At 42.1% G+C, this 12,298-nt stretch overlaps 1 protein-coding gene across 5 annotated transcripts in view; it reads left to right on the top strand.

The window, feature by feature from the left end:
* The window catches only part of TDRD12 (tudor domain containing 12), a 120,576-nt gene that overhangs the window by 41,493 nt on the left and 66,785 nt on the right, over positions 1 to 12,298 (top strand). For all 5 annotated transcript variants that reach the window (XM_054538838.2, XM_054538840.2, XM_054538839.2 and 2 more), the window contains 2 exons: positions 3,235 to 3,424; positions 4,283 to 4,375. In XM_054538838.2, the coding sequence (XP_054394813.2) occupies positions 3,235 to 3,424; positions 4,283 to 4,375 (283 nt within the window). The remainder of the gene's footprint in view (positions 1 to 3,234; positions 3,425 to 4,282; positions 4,376 to 12,298) is intronic.

A 12,298-nucleotide genomic window follows, 5' to 3' on the forward strand; every position in this document is an offset into this window, starting at 1 on the left:
TTTTGTTATTTGCCAGACCTAGCCCTAGAATCAGCCACTTCTTCCTTTTTTTTTTTTTTTTTTTTTGAGATGGAGTCTCACTCTGTCGCTCAGGCTGGAGTGCACTGGCGCAATCTCGGCTCACTGCAAGCTCTACCTCCTGGGTTCATGCCATTCTCCTGCCTCAGCCTCCCGAGTAGCTGGGACTACAGGCACCCACCACCACACCCGGCTAATTTTTTGTATATTTAATAGAGACAGGGTTTCACTGTCTTAGCCAGGATGGTCTCAATCTCCTGACCTCGTGATCGCCCACCTTGGCCTCCCAAAGTGCTGGGATTACAGGCATGAGCCACCGCGCCCGGCCACTGGAATCAGCCACTTCTTCAAGCAGCTCTAGTTCCTTTTATTGAAGAATGATATTTAAATATCTAGATGAGGGCACTTGGTGTGCTTTTTCCAACTGGGGTGTCATGATCGTAGGTTCTCTCAGCAGAAAATATTAGGAAATATATGTATGTACTTGCTTCCATGCACACACAAATCTATATTTCTATATCCATCTGTACACATATTAAGAGCTTTGATATCTCTGATTTGAATCCAGCACCATAGGGTTCATTCTTACCCTCTCCTTTCCTTATTTATTCATTTATTTTTTTGAGACAGGGTCTTGCTATGTTGTTCAGGCTGGCCTTGAACTCCTGGGCTCAAGTGATCCTCCAGCCTCACCCTCTCGAGTAGTTGGGACTATAAGCGCATACCACCATGCCTGGCCCCTTATTCTTTTTTTTTTTTTTTTTTTTTTTTGAAACGGAGTCTCACTGTCGCCCAGGCTGGAGTGCACTGGCGCGATCTCTGCTCACTGCAAGCTCCGCCTCCCAGGTTCATGCCATTCTCCTGCCTCAGCCTCCCGAGTAGCTGGGACTACAGGCGCCTGCCATCACGCCTGGCTAATTTTTCTTTTTTTTTTTTTTTTGTATTTTTAGTAGAGACAGGGTTTCACCGTGTTAGCCAGGATGGTCTCGATCTCCTGACCTTGTGATCCACCTGTCTCGGCCTCCCCAAGTGTTGGGATTACAGGTGTGAGCCAACACGCCCCGCTGGCCCCTTAGTCTTAACCCGTTTCTCCAACAGTGAGAAACCTACTCTCGCTGGCCGCAGTCTACGTATTTGATTCATCCATGTATTCACATTAAGTAATTTCAGGATTGCTAACCCACACTCCTGTGAAAACAAAATTTGTATTTAGCCTTCACATTATGCAGCCAAAATACTATTTGCCAAAGTTACTTAGGTTGTTTTTTCTCTTTCGCACCTTCTTCAGTGTGATTATGTTATTCTTTTATAATGGGGTTCATTTGTTACTGCTTATATTGCATGTTGGGTCCCCAAATGTTCCCCACATTCTGGTTCATTTTACCTATGATTTTTCATTACTTATTTTATAACTTAGTAAAAATACCAAAATCAGCCAAAGGCTGTGACTTACACCTGTTTAATCCCAGCACTTTGGGAGGCTGATGTGGGTGGATTGCTTGAGCTCTGGAGTTTGAGACCATCGTGGGCAACATGGTGAAACCTTGTCTCTACAAAAAATACAAAAATTAGCTAGGTGTGATGGCTTGCACCTGTAGTCCTAGCTACTTGGGAGGCTGAGGTGGGAGGATCGCTTGCGCCTGGGCGGCAGAGAGCCAAGATCACACCACTGCACTCCAGTCTGGGTGACAGAGTAAGACCCTGTCTCAAAAACAAACAAAAAAAAACACCAAAATATTGGCTACAGAACCAATCTTTTTTTTCATTTTTTTAAACCTAAGAGATCTATCCTGTAAGGACCAGTCTTGTAAAACATCTTTTTTTCAAATAAATTCTCTATAAACTTGCTTTCTTCTTGCTTTTCAAAAGTAGGTCTCTTTCTAACCATGTAGGTTGTATGTTGATAATGACTCTTTTTTTTTTTGAAATGGAGTTTTGTTGCCCAGGCTAGAGTGCAATGGTGCAATCTTGGCTCACTGCAACCTCTGCCTCCTGGGTTCCAGCAATTCTCCAGCCTCAGCCTTCCCAAGTAGCTGGGATTATAGGCATGCGCCACCATACCCAGCTAATTTTGTATTTTTAGTAGAGATGGGGTTTCTCTTTGTTGGTCTTACTTTAAGGTGGTAAAGTGCAGAAGGCAGGGAGGTTCATGCTTAGCTGAGAGAGCTTATAATGGATGCATGAGATCATAACTGCCAGAGGAAAAAATGTGGGCCAGCAATCCTTTACCAGCTCCCAAAGGTGGCAACAGGATGTGTCCCAAGGTGTTTTCTTTTTTGGTCTGGCTTCTTTCATTTGGCAAAATTATTTTAAGATGCATCCACGTTTGTTGTTGTTGCCAAGTCCTCTTCCATTGTGTGGATATACTACAGTGTATTTACCCATTAACTTGTTGATGCATATTTGGGTTGTGGCCATAGGGCCCTTACAGATATTCATGTACAAGTCTTCCTGTGGATCTGTGCTTTCATTTCTCTCGAGCATTACCTAGGAGTCAAACTTTTGGATCATATTGTAGGTATTAAGAAGCTGCCATATTGTTTTCCAAAGTGGTGGACTATTTTACCTTCCCATCAGCAATGAGAGTTCCAGTTCCTCCATGTCACTTGTATAAACATTCTGCTAAGTGTGCATTGGCACCTCACTGTGGTTTAAATTTGCATTTCCCTAATGACGGTTTTATATGTTTATTTGCAATCTTCAGACTTTGATGAAGCAGACATTCAAATTGTTTGCCCATATTTTAATTGTGTTGTTTTCGTTTTATTGAGTTTTGAGAGTTCCTTATATATTCTGGATACATGTCATCCGGATACTTGATTTTAAAATAATTTTGCCTCATCTCTTTATTCTCTTGAAGAACAGAAATTTAAAATTTTGAGCAAATCCAATATAACAGTCTTTCCTTTGATGGTTTGTGTTTTGTCTCTGTCCTCCCACTAGGCTTTTGCCTGGCCAGGTAGTTTTAGTGCTACAGTGCGTATGTCCAAGAAGACATCTCATGTGTTTCACACAGATGCTTGCTGTTTTTCCTCATCAGGATTGGTGGGAAGTATTTGGTTTACCAGAGCAGGAGTCAAATCTGTTTCTATCAGATTATGTTCTGTAAAATAATTTCTCTGAAGATAGAACTTTGGGGTTAGGTTTGGAATATTTCCTTTAAAATCGCTTGACTATATTTGTCTTGTTAGTCATGGAATGTTTAAAATTTTACAGGTTTGTGTTAATGATGATCTTGTTGCAAAGAACTATGCTTGTTATATGTCACCTACAAAGAATAAAAACCTTGATTATTTAGAAAAACCAAGATTGAATATAAAATCAGCACCCTCCTTCAATAAACTCAATCCAGCACTTACACTCTGGCCAATGTTTTTGCAAGGAAAAGATGTTCAAGGAATGGAAGGTGAGTAGATTCTCATCATATCAATTTCCCTTACATTGTTTTATTAATAATCTTAGTGTATAGATATAAGTTGTACAGACTTTTCCCCACGTGGAGACAAAGACTTGGACTCTGTTTAAAGTTTAATCCTGATGAGGCTGTGACACATTGTAAGGTCCTAAAGTGTTACAGTTTGTGTTTATGAGACCAGGAAAAAAACTGCCCTCGATTTCTCTTTTTTTTTGAGACGGAGTCTCGGTCTGTAACCCAGGCTGGAGTGCAGTGGCGTGATCTCGGCTCACTGCAAGCTCCTCCGCCCCCCAGATTCACACCATTCTCCTGCCTCAGCCTCCCAAGTAGCTGGGACTACAGGCGCCCGCCACTATGCCCGGCTAATTTTTTTGTATTTTTAGTAGAGACAGGGTTTCACCATGTTAGCCAGGATGATGTCAATCTCCTGACCTCGTGATCCGCCCGTCTCGGCCTCCCAAAGTGCTGGGATTACAGGCGTGAGCCACCGCGCCCGGCCTCAATTTCTTATTAACATTGAGTTATGTTGTTAGAAGTCCAAATGTTTGTAATTTAGAGATACTAACGAAACAAATTTTGAATATTTAGACTTTTAGACACCTTTAAAAAGAGCTATTTATCACAAATAACCCTTAGCATAAAAATATAAGAGCTAGTCACGGATTGTGGAAACAATTTCTGATGTTTCTGTCCACATCCAGTTTTTAGTCCCCTCACCTTGTGTCCCCTAGTCAGGTTTCCTCTAACCTCAGAGCAAAAGCAAGAGCAGAAGTAATGTACTAATGAGTTCACATTTTTATTTTGGGTTTTATTTCATGCTTTAATTCTGAAATTTATTCTTTCTATCAGATTCACATGGTTTAAATTTTCCGGCACAATCTCTGCAGCATACATGGTGCAAGGGTATTGTCAGTGACCTCAGGCCAACAGCCACAGCACCGGGTGAGTTCTGCTAATGTGGTTTATTTCATAGGCAGCATGAAAGAAGTGTTCTTAGCTTTTTAAAGATTAGAAAGGTTGTCTAGAAAGGCCATGGTAATTCTTTCTCTTTTCTTAATTTAATGTAACCAATTTGTGATGTAGATGCTGAAAGAGTTCATGTATCCTGCATTTCATACTTAGAAATTTTACTGTCACGTAAAGAAAGTAACAGGCACCAGTTCATGTGCAGGACTGATTTATTCCAGCCTAGCCATCGACCAGTAATCACTGTCTGTCCTTAGAGTGTACATATGTATTTATTATTGATTTTTCACTTAGGCAACAGGATGCATAAAAATAGGGAAGACATGCTTATGAGGGCAGAAATGCGTAGTTTTTAATTCCAGTCTTCAAGATATTTAATGAATTGGAATTGCTGGGTGAGGGTGAAATTTGTCAGCCACTTTGATGACTGGCTCGCCCTCTGTGGTGGTTCCTCCACCATTTCACTCTTATGCTGGATGTGTGTCCAGGAGGGCCTCACTTCATGTCTTGGATAGGTTCTTGGAAACTGACTTTAAGTGAAACAGTGTCATAACGAAACAACCTTGAGCAAAGCAACTTAATTTGAGGGCCTGCTGTACTTTGTTTCCCTGAAATCCATGGTTTCCAAGAACCTACCGATGAGGACTTATCAGTAAGTCAAGTGAGGACTTACTGATACCTGTGGGTGTAATATTTCATGTGTATCCATAGTAAACCACAACTACATTAAAGCTTTAGCCAACTAAAATATTTCCTGTACTTCAGATTATTTTCAATTACTTTGGTAATGTTGCTTATCATAGAGAAAGAAAGATACAAAGGGTTTTTCTCAGCCACTTTGCCAACTAGGGTCCTCTATGGCTGGCAGTGCCCACCCCGTCCCTGACCTGGGCCTCGCTCAGCCCTGGGCCTGGCCGCTGGAGGCTCCCTACCCACTCGGCCCACCTATGCTATAGATTGTATCCGCATTTGGTGGTTCCCAAGCTCTTGTCCTGCGTCCAAGAAGAATAAGGTTATGCTGACAGAAGGGTGAGGATGGACAGAGGAGAATTTTATGGAGCAATGGAATAGCTCTCAGTGTAACCTCATTCTTCTTGGATGGGTGGTTTCTCTCTCAGTGTGGCTGGGCTGGCACTTTTTATGGACTCAGAATGGGGAGTGCGTGCTGATTGGTTAGTGAGTATGCAAAAAAGGTTAAAGCAAACACACCACTCTAAGGTGGGTATGACAGTGTAGAAAACCAACTAGGAAAGGGTAGGTGTATATTAAATAAGTGACAGGTAGAGATCAATCAGAGGAAAAAATGCCAAACGGGAAGACAGTTTCTCAATCCAGTCTGTGTATTACCCGAGACTTGTAGCCAGGCTTTAAACTGGTTTCTGCTTGAAAATTGGGTTTCACCAGGGACCCACCCCATCTCCCTAGGCATTTGACTGCCTTTTGCTGCTATCAGTAGCCCAAACTGTAAAAACCTGTCATCTTACTACCTACTTTTTAAAATTGTAGAGTCAGGGCCAGGTGCAGTGGCTCACACCTGTAATCCCAGCACCTTGGGAGGTCAAGGCTGGCAGATCACTTGATGCTGGCAGTTCAAGACCAGCCTGGCCAATATGGTGAAACCCCATCTCTACTAAAACTACAAAAATTAGCTGGATGTGGTTGCACATGCCTGTAGTCCCAGCTACTGGGCAGGCTGAGGCAGGAGAATCGCTTGAACTGGGAGGTGGAGGTTGCAGTGAGCCAAGATTATGACATTGCACTCCAGCCTGGATGACAGAGTGAGACTCTGTCTCAGAAAACAAAATAAAATAAAATTGTAGGCTGGGCACGCTTGCTTATGCCTGTAATCCCAGCACTTTGGGAGACCGACACAGGTGGATCACCTGAGATCAGGAGTTTGAGACCAGCCTGGCCAACATGATGAAACCCCGTCTCTACTAAAAATACAAAAATTAGCCAGGTGTGATGGCGTGTGCCTGTAGTCCCAGCTACTCAAGAACTTATTTGCTGCATGATGAAATGAGAAACTAGGATGTAAAAAGGAGGAGTGAACCCCGTAGACTCTTTTGCATTGAAGGTAAGGGTGACAACACGGTGTAGAGAGAACAAGCTCGGGGCTAGAAGCCAGGAGACATGTGTTCTAATCCTGTGTCTACCACTGGCTTGGTGGGAGCCTCGACCTTCCAAGAGCCTGCAACTGCCCATCTGTACACGGAGGGGAGATAGGGGCAGACTAGAAGGCCCCTGGAGTTCTAGCATGTCTCAAATCTGGGAATTTTTTTTTTTTTTTTTTTTTTGAGACAGGGTCTTGCTCTGTTGCCCAGGCTTGATTGCAGTAGTGTGATCACAGCTCACTGCAGCCTCAACCTCCTGGCCTCAAAGGAGGCTGCGGCAGGAGAATCACTTGAACCCAGGAGGCAGAGGTTTCAGTAAACCAAGATTGTGCCACTGCACTCCAGCCTGGGCGAGTGAGACTCTGGCTGAAAAATAAATAAAATAAAATAAAATATTATAGAGCCTTTCTTTCCAAAGTTTTCCAGAGGGTATTTATAAAATTTTTATTTCACAGAAATGGGGTCCTACTATACATACCTCTTTGTAATGTATTTTACTTAGTATATGGCTGAATTCCCTTTCTAGGTCAAATATATCCGGTATAATGTGTTTAAGGACATACACTGTGATGTGAGACTGCCAGGGTGTCAGGCTGCTTCCTTCTCTGGGACACGGGGAGTCGTCCCCATCCCCCTGGAAGTTGCTGAACTGGGCCGTCGTGCAGCGTGCTTGGCTCAGTGCCTGGCCTGTGGCAGCCTCAGCGCCTGTGGCCCCTGCCCCAGATTCTGATATGCTTCTTGTAGGGGGTCCCCAGGTGAGAATTACAGCAGAAGGTAACACCTGTTGTTGATGGGCGTGTATTCTTTCCGTTTATATTCTTTTTCCATTGGAGGAATAAAAATACCAGGCACTACATCATCGTGTTTAATTATTGCGTGGCTTTCCATTGGTTGATATGTCAAAATTATTTTCAGGAGTCCCAGCTTGCTGGGCAGAAATTGTTTCCTGCTTATTACAATCAGTACTGGAATGAACTAGGCTTATCTTTGAAAAGGAAAAGGTTATGGTGAACAACAACAACAAAAAAGATAATGTGAGGTGTAACTGAATTGGCATGTAAAAAACAGAATTATTAGATGTTACTTTTCTAAGTATAGATTTCCCTTTCCTTTAATTATTGTGAGAAGGTATTTCAGTTATATTTCAGTTAGTTTTTGGTGTTTCTCTTTGAAGTTGGCTAATATTTTTGAGAATCAAAGTATAATACTTTGCTAATACTTGATTTGCTAATACTTGATTAAACAATCACATATTACAGAAGGGCTACAGTGAAAAATAATTTTTTTATTTGCAACCTCTTCTTACCCCAGGATGTCCCCTAGAGGTAAACTCACTTTTTAAAGTTGTTTATTTTGGTAGTTATCTCCAGATTTTAAAATAATTGTGTATATTTTACTATTACTAGACTTCTTCACTTTAGACATTGTCTTGATTTCTTGGGCAGATTCACTCTCATGCCCCTAACCCACATTCATTCATTCATCAGATATTTATGAAGCCCTCACTGTCAGGTGCTTTTCTAGGGATTCTTAGGAGGGAAACAAAGTCTCTGCTTCCATAGAGTTTACATCCATCTTCTCAATAAATTTGTTATTTTACAATAATCACAAACTTACAGAAAAGTTGGAGAGTATTACAAAGAACTTTTTTCCCAAACCATTTGAGAATAAGTTGCTAACCTGATTCCCCAATACTTGAGTTTTTCCTAGAAAGAAGGACATTCTCAAAAATATCCACAATGCAATCATCAGAGTGTGAAGATTAACATTGATATATTGTGATCATATAACTCCCAGGCACCATCACCATTCAGGTTTTGCTGATTATCAAAGAGATGTCGTTCAGCATCACTTGTTGCATTTAGAGAACACATTTCTTTTTTTTTTTTTTTTTTGAGACGGAGTCTCGCTCTGTCACCCAGGCTGGAGTGCAGTGGCACCTCTCAGCTCACTGCAAGCTCCGCCTCCCAGGTTCACACCATTCTTCTGCCTCAGCCTCCCAAGTAGCTGGGACTACAGGCACCCGCCACCAAGCCTGGCTAATTTTTTTTTTTTTTTTTGTATTTTTAGTAGAGATGGGGTTTCACCGTGTTAGCCAGGATGGTCTAGATCTCCTGACCTCGTGATCCACCCACCTCGGCCTCCCAAAGTGCTGGGATTACAGGCGTGAGCCACCGCGCCTGGCCGAGAACACGTTTCTTTAGTCTTTCCTCTGGAACATTTCCTGGGTCTCCTTGATTTTCATGACCTTGCACTTTGGACGATTACAGACCTATTATTTTGTAGAATGTGTTCTGGATTTTGGTCATTCTAAGAGGGGTGTAGTGGAATATCATTATTTTAATTTGCATTTCTCTAATGACATAGGATGTGAGCATCTTTTCATATGCTTATTTGCTGTTGGTATATCTTCTCAGATGAGATGTCTCTTCAGGAGTTCCTTATTTATTTATTTGTTTATTTATTTAGAGACGGAGTCTTGCACTATCACCCAGGCTGGAGTGCAGTGGTGTGATCTCAGCTCATGGCAACCTCTGCCTCCCGGTTTCAAGCCTCCTGCCTCAGCCCCACAAGTAGCTGGGATTACAGGTGTCCGCCACCATGCCTGGCTAATTTTTGTATTTTTGGTAGAGATGGGGTTTCACCATGTTGGCCAGGCTGGTCTCGAACTCCTGAGCTCAAGTGATCCACCCACCTCAAATGATCCGCCTGCCTCGGCCTCCCAAAGTGCTGGGATTACAGGCATGAGCCACTCACCGCAACTGGCAAGGATTTGCCTATTTTAAATTGACTTTTTTGTCCTCTTATTGTTGAGTTTTAGGAGTCCTTTGTACATTTTGGGTAACAATCCTTTTTTTACATGTGTCCTTTGCAAACATTTCCTCCTAGTGTGTGGCTTGTCTCTCATTCTCTTGACAATATCTTTCACAGAGCAGAAATGTTTAGTTTTAATGAAGTCCAGCTGATCAGTTGCTTCTTTCATGGATTGTGCCTTTGGTATTGTCTCTAAAAAGCCATCGCCATACTCAGGGTCATCTAGGTTTCCTCCTATGTTATTTTCTAGGAGTTTTGTATTTTGCATTTTTCATTTAGATCCATTTGAGTTGATTTTTGTGAAGGGTGTAAGGTCTGTGTCTAGAGTCATTTTTCTGCATGTGGATGTTGAGTTGTTCCAGCACCATTTGTTGAAAAGAGAAGGTTGGGAGTTTTATTAGAGAAATCTTACATATTGTTTTGAAAGGAAGCTCATTGACACTAGAGAAGTTTTTGGGAGCTGGCAAGCTCTGATTGGTAGGTAATGGCGGTAGGTGAAACTAGTCTTAAAGTCGTGGCAGGTTATTTCAGCAGCTACCAGGTAAAACTAGTGTTGGGATTCTGGCAGTGCACCTCAACAGCGGGACTAAGAAGGTGCTCTGTGCCTTGAGTACTTTTCCTCTGGCCCCTTGACTCTGATTTAGTTAGAGATGAAAGAATGACCTAGTTTGTATAATTAACTTTCACAGGACCATTGAGTTTAAAGTGATTATTTATATACAGTCATGTGTTGCTTACTGATGGACTGTGTTCTGAGAAACATGTCATTAGGTGATTTTGGTGTGCAAACATCATAGGGTATACTTATCTAACCTACGTGGTGCAGCCTACTACACATATAGGCAATATGGTATAGCCTGTGGCTCCTAGGCCATAAACCTGTACAGCATGTTACTGTATTGAATGCTGTAGGCAGCTGTAACACAGTGGTAACTATTTGTGTTATCTAAACCAATTTAAACATAGAAAAGATAGTGATTATGCTGTGATGTTGCTAGGCAATAGGAGTTTTTCGTCTTCATTGAAATCTTATGAGACCACCATCGTATATGTGGTCTATTGCCGATGGAAGGTTGGCATACGGCACGTGACTGGAGTTGGATTACTGTCTGCCATGTTTATTACTGTATTTGATTTATTGCCCTTGTTTTTTTGTTCCTCTTTTGACTTCTGCTCTTTTTCTACCACTTGTGATTTTAATTGGGCATTTTGATACCATATAAATGGTAGGAGGGGTGGAGAGAGGGAAATAAATGTCTAGAGCCCTGTGATTAGACTCAGTCTTCTAGGGAGCCTGTACCTTTGGGCTGAACGCTTCTCAGATGCCCCTCAGCGTCCCTCACCTCCCACCTTATGTGGGACAGGATGGCTGGAAGGGGCTGAGTTGTGTTATTTTCCTCCCCCACCAGAAGGCTAAATCGGGCTGTATTTCCCTTCCTCTAGGTTAGATAGGTTCTGATAAACTCCAGTAGTTTAGGCTCTGGTTCAATAGTTTCTGCTGAGGTCAGGCCCTTTTGGGAAGGAACAGCACGCCCTTTATATTTCCAAGTAGTTACTTTTCCCCTCTTCCTGTCAAAGCACAAGGTGATTTTCCTGTGATATTCACTGTGAGAACATGCTAGAGCTCCAGGAGGCAGAACTCACAGAAGTGTGGCACCCAGCCTACGACCCCGGAGTTTTAACTAACGGAGGTGTCCACGCTGACCCTCCAGCAAATTGTCAGTTACAGTTCAGGTTTCTCTCCTCACTCCTGGTCCCATAGAAGTTTCTTCTTCTGGGTTTCTGCCCCTGTCCGTTCTGAGTCTCTCTGTCCACCTGTCAGTCTCTCCAGTGCTGGGACAACAGTTTGCCCTGTGACCTCACTTTGATGGACTTAGGAAGAGTTCCTGATTTTTCAGTGTGTTCAGCTTTTTACTTGCTGTTAGGATAGAGTGATAACTATCAAGCTTTTTACATGCTCAACTAGAAACTGGAAATTACACTAAATTTTAAAGTGTAAGATTGACAAATCTTGGAGATTCTAATTGCTTTTCTTTTTTTACTTGTATTGTCCATCTTTTTTTTTTGAGATGGAGTCTCACTCTGTTGCCCAGGCTGGAGTTCAGTGGCACAATCTCAGCTCACTGCAAGCTCCGCCTCCCAGGTTCACACCATTCTCCTGCCTCAGCATCCTGAGTAGCTGGGACTACAGGCGCCCGCCACCACACCTGGCTAATTTTTTGTATTTTTAGTAGAGACGGGGTTTCACCATGTTACCCAGGATGGTCTAGATCTCCTGACTTCGTGATCTGCCTGCCTCAGCCTCCTAAAGTGCTGGGATTACAGGTGTGAGCCACCATGCCTGGCTATATTGTCCATCTTCATTGACTCCTTAAGTTGTTCCAGATTCTCATTTATGGAACCCTATATCTGTGTGATTTGAATCTTTTAATATCTACTGAGACTCCTATTATGATTCAGCTATGATCTCTCTTGGAAAATATTCTGTGTACGCCTTAGAAGAATAGGTGTTTTGCTGTTGTTGGGTAGAATGTTATAGAAATCTTAATTAGGTCATACTGGTTGACAGCATTGTTCAAATCTTCTTTATCTTTATTGATTTTCCATTAACTGTTCTGGGAATTATTGAGAAAGAGGTTTTGAAATAGCCAACTATAATTGTTTTGTTTTCTCTTTCCAGTTCTGTCAGTTTTTCCTTCATATATTTTGAAGGTCTGTTATTTAGGTGCATAAAGGCTTAGAATTTTTATGTCCTCTAGGCATGGGCAAGGACTTCATGTCTAAAACACCAAAAGCAATGGCAACAAAAGCCAAAATTGACAAATGGGATCTAATTAAACTAAAGAGCTTCTGCACAGCAAAAGAAACTACCATCAGAGTGAACAGGCAACCTACAAAATGGGAGAAAATTTTTGCTATCTACTCATCTGACAAAGGGCTAATATCCACAATCTACAATGAACCCAAACAA

The sequence above is a fragment of the Pongo abelii genome, chromosome 20 (genome assembly GCF_028885655.2).
Source record: "Pongo abelii isolate AG06213 chromosome 20, NHGRI_mPonAbe1-v2.0_pri, whole genome shotgun sequence".
NCBI lineage: Eukaryota > Metazoa > Chordata > Mammalia > Primates > Hominidae > Pongo > Pongo abelii.